Consider the following 18,053-nt stretch of genomic DNA (forward strand, 5'->3'; position numbering starts at 1 on the left):
TAGATCACATTAAAATGTTATAAAATCATGATTTCCTGCATTTGAATACTTGTGGTTTCTCAACTGGTTCCAATATTACAAAGGGTTTTTTATAGCTTCTATTAGTTGAAGATGTATAGAAGCTTTTTTCCAAAGTCAGCTAAAAGGCAGTTATGTATTTTTTAAAGAGCAATTTCTTTCAGAAGACATGAGTTTTCTTTCACATCTCTTTATTATAATTCAATATTTAATATTTTATAAGCTGTACTGCAGATGTAAGTTTAAACAAAATTAAATAAATATGCTAATAGGAGTAACGGTACCATAAATAAATTTGTTAAACAGAGATGAAAGAGCTGAGGTATATGTTACTATTCAGTAAACAAAATAATACTTATTTTCCTTTTTCAGACAAAGAACTCAGTGTGTGTATGAAAAAGAAAAATTAAGTAGATATTCCATATTCAATTTTAAAGTGAATATTTAAAATTGAAATGTTTTAGCTTCAGGACAAAATTTGTTAAACAAAGTTCAAGGAAAAATAAACTCTGTGAAGAAACAATATAGAATAATTTTTAAAAACTTTTCCAGTTGTGGTATCTGATTATTATTACGCTTTGAAAATTAAGGGTGTGCTGCAGTGGAATAACTTTTGCTGCCCAAAATATAAGGGTATATGACAGGCCAAAATGGGGTCAGTGTAACTAAAAAAACATAACAAAGATACAGAGGAGACCGTGGGGCGGGGGGTGGAGGGAGAGGCAGCAAATACTTCGTGCCGCTAAAATGTATTGAACGATAATAATAATAATACTTTGCTAAGCTTTTACCTCGCTGTAAATCACCACAATTTTTTTATTTGGAGCTTCATGAGAAGTGACAATTGCTGGTCTGTGGCTATGCCAGGAGAGGCTGTTTTCCACAGTGACGTGATACAGTCTTGTCCTTGAGGAGATAAAAAAAAGTTATCCAAGTGGCAACTGGATCTGTAGCCTGGTTTCACAGTGTCGACTGCCTGAGAGGATAAATGGGCATGTGCATGTTGACACATTCTACAGTTGTTCAAAGTGACTAGTGAAGTTGTTCCAGTGATCAGATTAGATTGCGTGTGTAGTGTAAGCAGGCATATTTTAAACAAGCAAGTTTTTATGTCCATTTAATATTATTTTTCTTTTGAGCTTATTTTCTGCATAATACAGTTTTCTGCAGATTTTTTTCCCTATTTTTATACAAATCATAGTTCAAAATTGAATTTAAAACTAAAGTTCTTGGTTGTTATTGCCAAGAATTTTCCCCTTATAAAAATCTAGATAAGGATTTTTATTTTCTACTGCTGCTACTTCTGTTCACCTAAAGGGAGAATTGTATTTTTAAGACAGTTGGCCATAAAACAGAAAAATATCCTAATACCAGAATAGCTTTATTATGGAGCAATCAGTTTATTCATGCTCAGGAAGCTTGAGTTAAAATCTCAGCATGGGTTGGCATCTGACACAAAGTACAAGTTTGTATTGTATTCTGCCTCTCATTCACTTAGGTGGCCCTACTCAGAGAAGATAAAACACACACATGCTTCCTGTCTTCTGTATGCATTTTCTTGTACAGTAGTTGTTTCTGGAACAAGAATAACTTCATTTCCAAGAGGAAGCGCCCACCATGTGAGGGACTGAGATTCAAGAAATGAACATTTATTCTGTAAAGCCTTTTTTTTCTCACAAAAACTAAAACAAAACATAAATAAAAAGGGAGCATCACTGAAAGCAACAGTGAGCATATTCTTCTGTAATCCAACTGTAAATATCCTTATCTCTTTCTCAGCTGGACAAGATATGTTTTTCAGCCTAAGATTTTTGCATGCATGTATGTAAAGATCCACTTTGTACATTTAGCTAAAAAACTATATACTCTAGTATTTAGGTGATGAAGCAATAATACTTTTCATGTATATAGCCTTCATTCAACAACCTTGAAAAAGTATTCAGATGACTGTAGTTTTTTCCTAGACGTAGAAAAGGTGTCTCTGGAAAGATGTGGTAAGTTAAGAAATTGTGACATTTTAATTATCTCTGTCCTAAATGGCAATGATGTTTATGTCTGAGACTTGTTAGCATCATGACAATATGTGCAGTGGATCATTTATGGTAAGGTGACAGCACATGGAAGTCCACTGGTGTTGGTACTCTTCTCAGCTATTAGAAACATGTCTAGTTATTAGTGGTGTGCACTCAAAGCTTTCAAAGTCCAAATTAACAAAGTAGTCTGAAGTTGGGAGGATAACATCAGGTCACAGGAAAATCCAGAAGCATGTAAATGTTGTGATCATAAAAGCCTTTTAAAAAGCACACGCAGATCAACAATGATTTCTTTCCCATCCTATCTTGTTATTACACATAACTTTAAGTGGCAATAAGGAACATCCATATGGTCAATAGGGTGTACAGCACACGGATGAAAATACTAATATGTAACATAGTGTTAACAGATTCCGGAGCAATTCTTGAACTCTAATTTCCTTATAGGAATTAAATGATTCTGGTACAGATAATGTATGACAATATATGATTGTAGTGCATTAATGGGAATACTTTATGTTCATTATTAGTACTAGTTCATTAGTACTAATAATGATAGATATGATATATATCATATATATCTATGATAGATATATATCATATATATATCTATAACGGTAGATAAAGCTGATAGATTAACAGATGTTCAAGGAATGACTTGAAGGATGCAGGTTTGAAAGTTTTTTGTTTTGTTTTTTTATGAGATGTATATGGTTTAGATTTCAGATCTGCTCAAATTGAGCCAGATTCTATTTGTAGAGTCAGTATGTGCTCACAGAAGTGATTTCCTGTAATGTCTATATAAGTATAGTACATATGAAGATTTTTTCTTAAATTTACAATTAGAGTGATGTGAGAGATTCATGGAAAATAGGCATCCACACTCATAAAAGTCTAAGGGTTCAGCAGAGTTGTTTTTTTCTGTACTCTACTTGCAGGAGACAGAACTGGAACTTTCAGTCAGAGGCAACTGCTTTGGTTCTTCCTATCAGAATTTGTTAATAAATATTTTTATTCTTAATCTGAGCAATGCCACCCAGTTTTCAGACCTCCTATGTCTATAGTCTACAGAAATAAAGAGAAAAAGGAGGCCCTTCCAGATATTTTAACTTCTTTGTTTAAAGTTTCTTTATCTTATTAGCAGGTTTTGTTATAAGTACTTAGAGCTTAGGCTGATTCCATGTAGCTTCTTCTACAGTTCTGTACGCTTCTGCTTCAGATGCCTGTTGTTAATGCTACTGAAAAGAGAATTTGACAGATGTTTTGCTCCCTATTGCCATAATCCTTCATCTAAGAGTTTGTACCATAGTATGTGGTTTTCTTGCAAAACTGAATTTGGAGGTTCTTGGTTAAGTCTGAGCCCATATTTAAATAGTAGTTTTATGCACGTTAAGTGACATAGAGTGTACAGTAATGCATTTTAAGGATAAATAGAATCATTGCAATTAAAACTTTTTGAGAGCTAGGAAAGAAGACAAAGCAATGGAGAAGTGTCAATTGAAGAAGTGTGCTTGTTGTTTAGCAAAGAAGTTTGTGATTAGATGTGCTGCTTGAGTCTTTAGTTTTATAGAGGCAGCACTAGTGGTCACCTTTTCTAAGAGGTAACAATTATTTGAATTATAGCTTAGGTTTTATTCAAATATTTTAAGGTAAAAAAAACTATACTTAATTCTATAGCTGTAGCTGGGGAATTTTCTCTTGCAGCTAATTCACTTATTCCCACTGCCTATGACTCAGTTTGGGGGTTACAGCCTTTTTCCAGGGTTTCACAACTATTATTTTTGGCAGCTGATACTGTCCAGAGCCACCATCTTTCCTTAAATTTATTCAAATCAGACATTAGTAATAAACCCCTAGAACAAGTAAAGCTAGATATTTAGGAATCAAAGATTCTAGATCAAGTAGGTCTTTTGCAAGCTTCAAACCAGCAAGCTTAGAGTTTGGACAGTCCCAAATCACATGGCCTTTAGCTAGTATAGGTGATCACCTAAACTGCATTTTTGACGTTTTAGTTCTAATGTGTAAATGACGTCTTGAAATATACCGTATCTTGCTCTGGGGCATTTCTTCATGTATTTCAACACAGTTAAGGAAATCTTCCTTAGCAAAAATAAATAGGAATAATCTTTTAAACATGCTTACCAGCCTGCTTTAATTGGTAGATAGTATGTTCTTCCTGGATGCTCATACAACTGAATGCAGTTGTCATTCATGTGCCATCCCAAATTCTTTACAATTTACTTAGGAAGTAAATTATCATGCAGGGTCCCAAAAAATCAAATGCACTGTGCTAGGTTTTACCAGAGCCTGAAGAGTTGCTGTTAATTCTCTGTGCTGTGGTAATTGTTTTGATTGTTTTACTTTGGTAATTGGTAAATTTTGATTGTTTTACTTTTACCTAATTTTGGTATCTTTTCCTCAGGATCACCCACCTACTGAATACCTGCATTTTTTTAATTTTCTTTTTTAAATAGCGTATATGAAATCTGTTTCGGATTTTTTCCAAATTCACTCTTTATTTTTCATCTTTGTTTTCAATCTCTCTCTGTTACTTTTCTCTAGCCTTCTGGATACGTGTAAGTGTTCCATACTATAGTGGCGCTTGTGAAATTCCATTATTTTGCTCTTTAACTTGTTCTTCCACCTCATTAATCTTAGTGGAAATAGAATTTATTATTTTGCTTAGCTGCTTTTAAAATGGCTACTACTTGCTTTTCTGGTCCAATTTTGTGAGATTCTCTGTACAGAGACATTATTTTCCTTCCATGTTGAAAAAAAAATGCTTTGTTGTGAGATATAATCTAAAAGAAACAAGAATCCTAAATAATAGCTTTAAAAGACCTATTGCACCAGTGTTACTCAACAGCATTGACAAGAAAAAATAATGCTAAATGATAACAGTAATGCTAAAGATATATAAAAGATAAAAGTTGATACGCAGTGGGAAACACAATGCCAAACAATATTCAAAAATATTGATCAGACTCTTAAAAAATCTCAAGGACATTTTAAAGACTGAAATTTAGAAATATACAGTAATGTATACATTTTTAATCCCTTTTGCTGTTTGAGTGCATGTCATATTTTCAGAAGTACTTGCGCAACCGTGAAAGGCTGCAGCTTTTTTTAGAAATGATACAGATCATTATGCAATGATATAATTCCAAGACCTAGTGCTCTGAGAAAAATACCAAATATTGCAGTATTTTAAATAAAATCACATGATTTATCAGCATTGGAGACTGAGGACCATGAAAAAGAAGTAAGTGTGTGTGAATGACTCCACAGTGTAACATGAAAGACAGCAGATGATGGAAGTTGCTGCTTAAATGTCCATAATTAACACAGGGACATTTCTCTGTGTATTTCAGTAACTGAAGGGTAGGAACCTTACAGAGGTATTGCAATTTTGAGTGTTTGTCAACAGACTTTAAAAGCTAAAGGAATTCAATGCTGAGAAGTTTTCACAAGATCTATATGCGCTAAATTACCAGAACAGTCTTAATCCAACTCCATAGTAACACTAAGAACAAAAAGAAGAAATATAGTGTGACCTTGAAATATGGCTACAAACAATTGCGTACTATTTCCGAACAGCGTTATTGTTGCAGAGCACCACTGTCGAGTTAGGAGCACAGAACCAAGCACGTTTCTGGGTCATCGAGCCCAGCCTCCTCCCAGCCGGGGCCATGCCAGTTGCTGTCTCCATCTTACTAACAAATGAAACTTCTTCATAAAAACTGTTCTCCTGGCTCCAGCCGCTGCACATGAGAAGGCTGCCTTAGAGCCTCCCTTTCTTTCTCTTCTGGTTTCTAGCCTTACATTTTTGTTCACAGAACCACTCAGCTTTGACCCACCGTTTCGATAGCCCTCTTCATCCCTTAACTGTTTATCTCCTGAGGCGTCTAGTTAGAGTGATCGTATTTCTTCGTAGCTCATATTTTGCTTCATTTAGTCCTCTCAACTCTGCACTGATTTCAGTGTGAATTAATACATTTTAACATGAAGAATCAGAAATGCATGCCACGTGCCAGGTCAGGCTCCACTGGTGTCTTACACAAGTCCGTATTTGTCCATCTCTTTCGGAAATATCTCACCTGATGTCTCTCAGGATCACATTTGCTTTCTGCAGGCATTGTCATCCTGTCTCATAGTTTTCTAGTTGACACTGGCATGTTTCCCTTCTTCACCATTTTCAACTGAATATGCAGCTTATAACCAGATGTCTTGCTGTCTTTACAAATATGACTTGCACTCTTCAGTGTTAAATGGATTCCAGTTTCTCTGACTCTAGCCTTCAAAAGTGTGTAGGCCTTCCTGATTGATATTCCTGTCCTCCTCTACGTTATAGATGTTACTGGCATCAGAGTATTTTGCCTGCAGTTATCAGATACCTTTTTTTCCCTCCTGACCTTATAATTAGTCACTGTGGTTGCTCTCTTCAGTCTTCAGGTATCACTCTGACTTGACAGATGCAGTAAAAATCCATGTTTCAGGCTCTTAGGTTCCACATGTTAGTTCTTCCACAGTTCTTTGGTGGAGATTATTTATGTACCTCTGCCCTCCCCAGCTTGAACCACTGAGCTCCTTGAATTTTACTTCTTAACCTTCATTCCTGATAATTAATCTGCCTTCCTTTGCCTCCATGTGCAGTATAGTCCTTACTGAGTAACACAGGAAGAAATTCATGGAGCTTTTTTTTTTTAACTACCTAGATTTACTTACATCTCTACCACATTCCTACTTTTTTCCTTGTTATTTATGTGTGTGTGTGTGTGTATACACACGTACACACACACACACACACACACACACACATACACCCTCATAAAAACAGGAATAGCACATACACATGAATATATATGAATTTTTTACTATTTGTTTTCTGTCAACTTGACTTTTAATAATTATCAAGTATGTATGAGTGCCATAACTGTGGATTTCTATGCTTAATTATGAAATGTTCATATCTTACTGAGTTTGCATTTATTTTATTTTCATACTCTCATTCACTTTCATGCTATTATTAAAAAGAGAAGGCATAAGACATACTCCTTTAAAATCTATGTTTTTATTAGAAATTTTTTTCTATGATGTCGTTTAGAAATGTCTATAATGACATTCTCCCCACTTCAGTGATGTGTCCAGGCATATTCAAAGTGGGTTATTTACAAACTTAATTTTAGGCATGTGATTAAACTGCAGCTACTACGTATTCATTTGGTTTTGGTTTTCTAAACCACACATTGTCCAGATAGCATATTCCATGAAAGAAGAGGTCATGTGATTACAAGTACTTTGTAATTTGTCCCAAGAGTTTTGTGTGTGTGTTGGCCGTCCACAAGCCCATCGTCATTTTTCCTCTGCATCTTTAATCATTTTAATAAGGGAATTAATAAGTGGGTATTTAATAAGTGGATATTTTGTTATGTAATAAAATTAAAAGTGCTAGTTCAAACAAAAATATTTTATGGTGATTAAAATGTACTTGATACCATGCTGTAATGACATCTGATGGGATTTTTGACTGCATAGTATAAATAATGATTAGCTGCATTGTCTTTGGTATTCCTGGGTACCATGGAACACAAAGCTATTTCTGTACCTAGTGAGAGGAACTTTGAAGTGATATACTGCAATGAAATTGTAAAAACCGTTCAAGTGGAGACAGCACAGAATCTGAGTACAATTGAAATTCTGATTTTCCATATGGCAACTTACTTTTATTTCGTTTAGTTAGTTAGTTCTGCACTTTTAGTGCATACAGTAAATCCCATTATATTTGTGAGGAAACATAAAGTAATTCTGACATCTCCTTTTTATCTCAGATTCCTTGCAGCTTGGAGTACTGGGATGAGCTTCAGAAATCATTTGTTGCATTCCGGGAATTCAGTCTATCAGAAAGCAAAGTCTGTGAACTACAGCTACCCAGTATCAGCCTTGTGAGTGATCAGAAAGAGCTCATAGCCTCAGATCTTTGGAGGATTGTCCTGAACAGCAGTCAGAACGTGCCTGACGACCAAAGGTAATTTTGAAAGGAGGAGAGAAAAACAGTAATCTAATGTTACACTCTTGAGAGATCTTATTCAGGAGACTTAGGAAATAAGATATTGTTTTCATATACGGTAAGAGTAGCTGGTCTTAAATGAGGTTCAGATTGTAGTTGACCCTCACACAAGTGTATGGCACGTGGGCAAAAAGAGCTCTGTCTTAGATTTATACAGAGGCTGGCAGCATCATATTCATCAAACTTTCTGAACACAGGGATTACTGAAAGGTGAAGGGAACCAGTTAGACTATGGCCTGAAACCTCATACCTGTGCAAGGCAGTAAAGTTGGTTAATTAATAGAAGGAGGCTGAGGCACAACCTATTGTATAAATTAATAGTAAACATTCTTCTTCCATGCACCCCTCCCAATGCATCAGCTTTATTCTGCCTTCAGTGCAAGGCAATGACCAAAATAAGCCAAGTGTGTATTTTAAATGTATTTATTAAACAAAATTCTAGTACTTCTTTAAGAGCATTACATTATCTTTCACACAGTTTGCTTAATACGCTAAGAGTAAAAAATTTTAATCTGTGTTTTTAAAAACAGAGGATCAGTTTTTCATTATGTTTACAGCTGGAAGCTCCATAAATGATGTATGCTGAGAGAAATTCCCTAGATTTGCACTGATTAGATTTTGGTTAATATGTAGAGTTCGAAGAAATAAGTACAAAGTCTCTCCACAAAAAAATGGTGGAATTGCCATTGAAGACCTTCTTAACCTTTTATAGTTTCAGCGGAAAACCCAGAATGACCTTGCTGGATCATTGGTATTTGCTGATTGTTCTTGCCTGTGTATGAACATGTTTGAATGCATGTGTTGCATCCACATATATGTACATGAAGCTACAGAATTCAGAGAAATTAGGAAATAAGACCATGGATAACAAAATCAATGAAGAAAATTAAACATCTGGTTTCCGTTAATAGTATCAGGTTGGAAATGATTTCTTGATGCTAATTGTGAAAGAATGCATTTTCATCATTGAGAAGTTAAGTGTTTTAGACAAGGTTAATTCCTCTGAATGTGGGACCTTGGCAAAATTACCTTCCTGGTCAGCTTAACACCACAGAAATGTGAACTCGGTGGGAACTGAAAATGAAGTAGTGAAATGTAGTAGATTTTTTTTCATCAAGGCGTTTGACACTGTAATCATGTTTATTGTTTTCTGCTCAAATAGAGTTCACTTTATGTAATGTTTCATACGGGGAGTTGTAATACACAGGCTAATGAGTAGTAATTATTAAGAACAAGGCCAGGGTTAAAATGAAATACAAGTAATTTTAAAATATAATGAAGCAGTTTGGACTGTGATTAACATCAGAAACATTTTATAGCAAACCACACGCCTGCCTAGAAAGTCTAAATTCTGAGTTTTCAGCTGGGAGGCTGCAGGCCTACTGCCCAATGGTGAACGTCCTCAGAGGTATCTGGGTGCCAAGATTTAACAGGGTAAAAAGTATCTGAATGACCCTGAGGTACTAGGAGACTCCAAGGAGGACAATCACAGTGTCTATGGCAGTGAAATCAGACATACTGTTTCTTCCAGATTTGTGTGTCTATAACTGCAATGAAAGAACAGGAATTACCAAAATATTAGCAGCTCATTGAATAGAGTTATCAGGAAGAAAAGAAAGCAGCAAAGAACACGTGCCGTGCTCCTGAAGCTTTATTTGAAAATCAACAAACAAAAGAAAGAGGGAAGTTGAGGGAAGCTTTGCTGAAGCTGCAGCCCTGTCTTCCATCAAATGAACATACTGCATTCAGTATGGATATTTTGTTGTACCCAAGCACCCTGGGTACTGTATCCTACTTGACCAAAAAAACCCAAACTTTTTTTGAGAGAGTGTCCTGCATCCCTGTAAACATCCACCGCTAGGCTTGTTCCTCAAGCAGGAGCGTTTAACATAAGGTCTTTGAGAGCTGTGAGAACCCCAGAGAGCTGGGCTTCAAGCCAGCATCTGGTGTTAGACCACGGAACTTCAGGGCTGAAAGGTCTGGGGGTCCGAATGAGAAGGGAAGACTGCATAAAGGTTGCTGGCTAGGTTTTCCTGGGGACTTAGGACAAATTGACGTTACTTACAGGTTGGAACTGTATGATGTGATTGATTAGCAATTCTAATTCACTATTGAAGTATAAAAATTCTTAGTCTTGTTAAAGTTTATTTTCTTTGTTTGATCTTACCTTTTGGGTCAGATTCTGACAGCTGTCGTGTACAAGCAGCTGGTGCTCAGTGGTAATATTTTTTTCTTCAGATTCTGCAGGGGGGGGTTGTAACCTCTATGATATGCTAATTATTAATACTAGAGAGCTGATGCCTTGTTTTTTAAGTACTTTATTACTGATTCCAGGAAAACAACATGGTGTGTGAGAGGGGGTGCATCCAACTGATATGTTGAGTAATAGCTGACAGACTACAGCAATATCAACCACAACGCCTATAGGAATATTCAAAGATGTTATGATCCAAATCCTGTGATATGCAAATTCTTTCTGAGATTGGTCAGGAAGTAATCAGAATTATAAAAATCATGGAGCTATCTGGTTTAGGACATAATATTTATGTGTAGATCATTTATTTGAAGAGTATCTTAGACCATTTTCAGTGAATGAATAAGGTTTGAATGGGCATTCATGAATGTTTATTCAATGAATGAACAAATTTGAAGTCCTAAGTGAAATAATTTAGTATCCCTTTGAGGATTTAGTATAGTAGCTACAGAAAGAATCATATATGGCAAACTCACTGTCCATGGAAAACCTTAAAGTAGGGGATTAGAAGAAAATTACTTGATAGTAGAATAAATTATTTTTATAGGTTAAATGTTCATGCTGCAGGGTTAGCAAATTGTAATCAAAATGGATTTAATTTAGAGCTGTGTTTGGCTGGTGAGACACTAAAATCTCTCCCCAGTTTGGTAGGGAAGGGCTTATCGCTTTTTGTTTAAATGGATTACATTACATATATTCATGCATCTCTTGTGTTATGTAAACAGTATTTTTATAATTACTGACATAAGAATGTGAAAAAATTATAGAAAATGCCCTAAAAGAAACATCTTCAATTTGGCAAACCATAGAACAAGTACAAAAACATTTGAATAGGCATTAAATTGCTACTTTTAAAAAATTAAAGTGAGAAAACATGATCATTTTTCTTGCTAATTGTTTTAGCTCTTATTCAAAGTGTTAATGTCCTGGATTTTGACATCTAATGATTTGGATTCAGACCAGTATTTGAGTCATAAATTAAAAGAGTTAAGTGGTCTCATTCTTCTTCCCCATGGATATTTTCCCATGTCGAGGTTTCATCACAAATGGCAGTTTTGATTTAAATATTCCACTCTTAGAATAACAAGAATAATGCAGGTCACTGTTAAGGCATTGTTCCCAGTTGTCACATATTTAGCCTGAACTGCTTTGCATGATATGAATTTATCGTATTTTGTAATATATAATGACTTACAATGTAGGTATTTTCCATTTTAAAAACTCTGGTCCTTCATGGGATTAAAAAAAAATTGTGCTATTTAAGCCAGTTCTATTGGTATTTAGAATTTCCTCTGGTTTTACTTTGCCCTTCCCTCAGCATATTGGGCCAAACACGGGGCAGTAGGTGCTAGCTGCTCCTTTTCTCCCCAGATGAAAAGTTGCACACAGTCCACACTGCATTTGTAGCTCTCAAACAGCCAAAAGAATATGGTTTTTTTTGATATCATAATCATTTCATGTACAAATTTTGATTTCACAATCAGATCTACTTCTATGATCTTAATGCTCCAGCTTTTGTTCACCAACACTTAACAGGATGTTTCCTAAACTTTCAGATAGCACTGCTTTATTTTCTGGTTGTGTATGGCACATAATGAAGGACTGTGCATTTGCTTTTTGTGCTCTACACAAGGTAAAAGGAGAGAATAGTGGTGCTGAAGGTCTATCTGAAGTCTACCTAGGCAGAAAATCTGGTTGTAGTTACAGTATTAGGAATATTTAAATGGAATTAAAATTTAAATGGGATTTAATTTAAATTCTAAGGGTCATGATAGTGATGGAAGGACTACAGTTCCCTTTAAAAATTGTTCACTCAATATTACAATCTCTTATTACAGTTCTTTCTTAAATGTGATACTATAGTAATTTGGATGCTGCTACAAAATCACTCTTAGTGTTGGTATATTTTATATTATGGCTGATCGTTATTTTCATAATAATATGGGGACTGTAATTCTAGGTATGGTTTCCATGTGGGAAAGAAATCAAACGGACCCCCTCACAGATAAAATAATAATACCTCCGCAAAATCTGTGCAAATCAGAAAACAGCAATGAAAGGATCCCCATTGTATTTCTCTTCACATGATTAATTTCAAAATAAGGCTCAAGTTTCAGAAATAAGTGTCCATCCTTTTTAGTGCAATGAGTCTTATAGCTGTTGCTACAAATTGAAAACTAATTCAGAATATCAAAGTGTGATTTTTTGGTTTTAATGCTTCGTAGTTTGGTTAACTTTTGCTTTCACTCCCTTCCCTTTTTCTGTTTTCATTGTGTACGTCTCTGCGCTTCTGTTTCTAATCAAAACCTAAAGAGTTAAAATTGTCACAGTTTTGTAAGTTATTCTGAGGGAACTAACCAGTTTCACAGATTCAAAAGTAGTTACTGGTCCAAATCAGCAGCTGAGTTTTGGTGCCTACTGGAATTTGCCTCTGAGCTATGTTCTAAGGAACTAAGGAACATCCGGGGCAGAGCCAAGAAAAGCATCCCATTTTCTGACTCTAGTCCAGTCTCATACATGTTTTATCATGTGAACACAAAGAATAATTTTATTTCCAAAGATGCCAGTTCACAAAACACCAATGACACCATTTTTGAAATGTAATCAGGCAATTTGACAAGGTTGAAGAAATATAGAAAAGCAGCTAAGAAATCTGATCAAGGGATCTCTTTCATCCTTCACCAAGCTACTCCATGCTTTATATCCTGTCCTGATGTTTTGATAATTAGCTTATCTTTAGTTGAGTTTTACTGCTACACAAGTAATTTAATTTATGTCTACAAATTTAAAGTGGGATTTAAGCCATAAATAAATATCATACTAGCTAGTTATTGCAACACAAAATAGTACTGATGTGTATACCCATCCATGGAATTTCACGCATTTGCAGCTGTACATTTTGAACAACCCTGTATTTGTGCATGATTTTGCAGACTTAAAATGCAAGGATGAAAAATTTGATCTTAAAAGCATAAAATGTTGATCTGAAAGGCAATGTTTGAATTTAAACTGGTGTTTGAATTTAAAATATCTTTAAAATATAAGTCCAAATCTGTTTGCCGTTCATTAAAGAGATTAGTAATTTTCTGAAAAAGTGATAGGTAGGCTTTACTTAATTCTTATTTAAATTTTGCTTTTGGAAAAAAAAAGCAGTATTTGACTATGGGCATAGACTTATTTTTCAGGTCTTAAATCAAGCCTATGCTTTTAAACTGAAACTCTTTAGTGCCAAATTGCTAAGGAGTGAGAATGAGAAACACTAATGATAGATTTGGCTTAATTTGGAAAGTTTATTTGTACTTCAGTGGTGTCTTAGCAACCTATAGAATTGTGATGTAGTGTTAGTTTCTCTCAAGAGACTGAAAGATAATGCTTGGAAATATTCATGGGGTCAGGAAGGCTGCTAGGAAAAAAATCATTTTAAATGTATAGTTACTATGTTGTAATAGGTGTTAGTAAAAGACTCCAGGCTGAGCTTATAACACTACAGAGATTTTTCTTAAATGATGACTGTAGAATGAGAAGGACAAAGGGAAGAAGGCTTACAGGGTTTAAGCATAGGATGGTTGTGAATAGGTTTCCTTTAAATGAAAACATCATTTTCTTGACAAAATTAACTTTCAGATCAATCTTATAGCTTTAATAATGGTAATGGACTTTCTTTAGCTGTATCAATAGTTAAATATAACTGATATTTATTTTTTTCATTTTCTCTAAGCCAGCTTTGATTTTTTGGTTCTGGTGTTTCAGTTAGTAAACCAGAAGGGCACTGTGATAAAAGGATTGTTGGATTGCAGTCTTGCCTACCCTGTTCTGCTTGGGAAAAAATACATACAGTAACATAAACGGTTAAGTGTAAAACAAAATGATGACATTGGCTGTGTCAGAAAACCAGCATGCACCTGGTCACATCCTACTGTAAAGTGGTAAAATCCTGGAACTGCTGAACTACTACTTCATTATCTATCTTCCACAGCTCAGAAAGTGAATCTGGCTCACAAAGTGCATGCGATCAGCTTGTAACTCCTACAGCATTAGCAGCCTGTACCAGGGTCGACTCCTGTTTTACTCCTTGGTTTGTGCCGTCACTTAGCATGTTGGTCCAGTTTACTTATTTGGAAGTCCATCTCTGCCATCATCTTGATCAACTAGGAGCAGGTATGTACTGCTTTATGTAGAATAATAAAAGCACATGGTTCATTTGTACTACCAGATTGTTATTTTGCTATCTGTGGTCCCCATTTCCTCATTGAAACAGCCATTCCTGAAATAAGTTATTACCCAGAGCCACCACTGGTACAGACTTCAGGGTAAAACTGATGACTTCTGTTCTGTGTACTGAGAGTGCACATACCAAAAGCAAGGTGGCTGGCTGATCAGCCCCCTTCCTCCCTCAGGAATGGGTAACTGTAGAAGCAGTCCAGTTTCCTTAGTCTGATTAGTGATAGCAGGTGCCACTTGATTTTTGAGCCATCCTAGCGAATGAGTTCAATCTTTCAAATTTTCCAGCATATTAACAGTACTACTAAAATATTTGAAGATTTTGCAACCCCCTTAGTAAGAATTCCTTGGAAGAGCTCTGAGAACTGCAGATTTAACTGTTATTCCAATTACGATCACTTCTGGAGCTACATCTGTTTTTGTTCAGTACTCTCTGTCATTGCATTAATGGCAAATACATTCCAAGAGATCTTTAAATTATTGTCTGATTTTCAAATGCCAGGAATGCTTTGCATGGAAGATAAGCGAATATCTTAGATAATATTTACAGGACCAGCTTTCTTCATGAGTAGTTTTTGTTTTTGTGCAAGTATTATAATATATTCATTATCAAATCATACCAAGATTGACACTGAACATCTAACAAATAATTAGTTTTATATCAGCTACCTCTATCAGCACATAATCTTCCTAGCTATTACACTCCAATTCCAGATGCTAGAGCTTTAAAATTACATATATTGGAAAAAGCAAAAATCAAATTAGAATCAAACCCAGCTGTTTCACTGTTCAGCAACAACTGAGTTTATGCTGCTGCAGCTGCTGTTCTTGTTACAGCACCCGAAGACCTTAAGTTTTGGGGCTCTGTCGTGTTACGTAATACACAAAGAGAACAGAAAACTTACTGTATCCATTACGCTTTTGTAGAATAATAGGGCTTGATCCTGGAAAGTAATGAGCAGTTTCATTCCAGATCTGTAGAGCACTTGAGCATATGCTAATTTTAAGCATGTGAGTGGTCTCAGCAACATAAATAATAACATCAGTGGAAATACTCACATGCTTTATGTTGCACAAGTGGTGTACGTCTTTGCAGTTTCTACTGCACCAGTGCTCAGCACTTTGCAGGACTGAGACGTTAGTGAACAGGCTAAAATCCTGTTGATGTATTTCTCATGCATTAGTTTCAGGATGTTGTTTAATTTCTATTATTTTGGGGGCAATATGTCGCTTCTCAATGGGTTTGTGGTCTTGAATACTTTGCTAATCACAGCAAAGACAATTTTTATTGTGGAGCCTGTTAGACTGCACAATTACATTTCAACAAATGTTATATTGTTAGTTTTTATTGTATTCATAATGTGCTATGTGTGGAGCTTCATGTACATGTACTGTACTAAAAATTCTCTCAAAAATATGGTTTCTGCTTCAAGTAGTTGACAGGCTAAAAGAATTGTGTGCAGTGTAGGTAAAATAGTTTGGCTGGCTGCTCTCCTTACCATGAAAAGATTTTTATTTATATTTACTTTTTGTTTGCAGCTACTATTAATTACAGTTCTATTTTACATGTAATAAATGGTATGTACAATATTAACTTCAGATTTCAGAAATGTCAACTCTTCTATGAATTTTACATGTTTTGATCATATGTATGAGCAGCTTTCAGTTAAAACATAATTTGTCAAAACACACAATCTGGGAATACTGATGTTCTAGTCTAGTCTTGTCTGTTCTTTTCATTTTCAGCACCACCAAAGTTTCTTCAGCCATTTATATCTGATAAAAGCATGCCCTCCGAACTAGAATACATGATCATTTCCTTCGATGAGCCTCATGTATATCTTCGTCAGTGGAGCGATGAGTCAATGTTCCAGGAGCTACAGTTTTCAACTCAAGTCAACTGGAAACTTTTGGAGTGCCGAAATGTGACTATGCAAAGTGTTGTGAAGCCTTTCAAAATCTGGGGGCAGATTGCTATGTCCAGGAGTACAGAAGGAAGACTGTTGGACAGCACAATAATGGTGGACCCCATTTTCATCAACTTTGGCCAATATGCAATTCATTCTCTAAATACAGCAGTTCAAGCTTGGCAACAGGTATGCAAATACAGTAGTGATAAAAAAGTATATTTTGTAACTATAATGATTAATTTAATAGCAAATTTGGATACCAACTGAATTCATTAAAACCACTGTGAGATGTAAAAGAGGAAATTCATACTAGAAGTCTTTTTACTAGTAAACATTAATTCCATGATAGTAATGAAAATTAGGAGATGGTGAATGCTGTATATGAAGGTAAATGCACCCTGTGCTGCTTGAGCTTCAGTGAAAGGACATGGATTTATATTGGAGTAATCAGAATCTTGGTCTTGAAATGCACAATATTCTGTTAATTTATAAAAAGGTGAACAATGCATGATATGTAAGAACAGCTCCTTCTAAGCAGTAGAGCATATTGTTTCCAGCTACTACTTCTATCCTTAGTGAAGTTCAACACTAGTTTCACATTACACTCTGTACAGGCAGCATTAATGGCTGAAGCCAGTCCCAGCGTAAAGAACCTTACTTCTGCAATGACCCCTCAAAGGCCTGTAATTCCCCTACTCCAATATAGCCTTGAAATCAAATCATTCTCTTCATCTGCCTGAAGACCTATGTGGAGCCTGGGAATTAATTACCTATCATGGCACTACAATAACAAAGCCCCCAAAAAAGGATAAAACATCTGTTTTATATCAAAAAAATCTTTTTTAAGGGCATTCCATGGTTTTCTTGTTGCAAAAGGACATTCATAAAACAAGATCTAGTGTGATTTAAATCTTTACAGCTGGCTCAAATATCAATGTGAACAAAAATCTTTGTAACTCCAATTTCTGTTTTTTGTCATATTTTGAACAATGCTTTTAATAAAAAACAAACATAGAAAGTATGAGAGAGTCCTTGGTAGGCTAGTTAAGCCCAAAATATTTCTGAGTTAGTACCAGTCCCTCATCTAAGACATGTGTGGCAACTACTGCAAAATGGCCTTCAGAAAGGTCAGTTTCCTCTTCAAATTAAAAGAAAAAGGTCTCTCAGACATAGTTATACATATAAATAAAATATGGTGCATAAATATTTAAATGTTTTAAACCACATCTCAGTGTGAATGACTGACTGACTACTCTGTGCCTTGAAGGAATATTCTCAGTTGAAAAAATGGAATTGTATATTTGATTAAGTAGAGCCATATGTCGCATAGTATATTGCTGACAGGTACATTCTATGAATAGTTGGTACTGATTTATACATGGATTTGGCAATGTTAACATGAGCCACAGGAGGATATACTTCTGTAATTGTTGCTGTAATTTTCTTGTTTCCTCTCATGTCAAGGGTACTTGCCATCATGTTCTGATGTGGTGGGTATCTAGCCCTGAGTATTCTAGATTAAAAACTTGCTCTGCTTTGAAATTAGGGAA

General features: G+C 35.3%; 1 protein-coding gene across 1 annotated transcript in view; it reads left to right on the top strand.

Annotated features, from left to right (window-relative positions):
* The window catches only part of VPS13B (vacuolar protein sorting 13 homolog B), a 489,316-nt gene that overhangs the window by 418,076 nt on the left and 53,187 nt on the right, over positions 1 to 18,053 (top strand). The window contains exons 40-42 of the mRNA XM_067290363.1: positions 7,880 to 8,076; positions 14,349 to 14,530; positions 16,340 to 16,689. Of these exons, the coding sequence (XP_067146464.1) occupies positions 7,880 to 8,076; positions 14,349 to 14,530; positions 16,340 to 16,689 (729 nt within the window). The remainder of the gene's footprint in view (positions 1 to 7,879; positions 8,077 to 14,348; positions 14,531 to 16,339; positions 16,690 to 18,053) is intronic.

Source organism: Apteryx mantelli, chromosome 2 (genome assembly GCF_036417845.1).
Source record: "Apteryx mantelli isolate bAptMan1 chromosome 2, bAptMan1.hap1, whole genome shotgun sequence".
NCBI lineage: Eukaryota > Metazoa > Chordata > Aves > Apterygiformes > Apterygidae > Apteryx > Apteryx mantelli.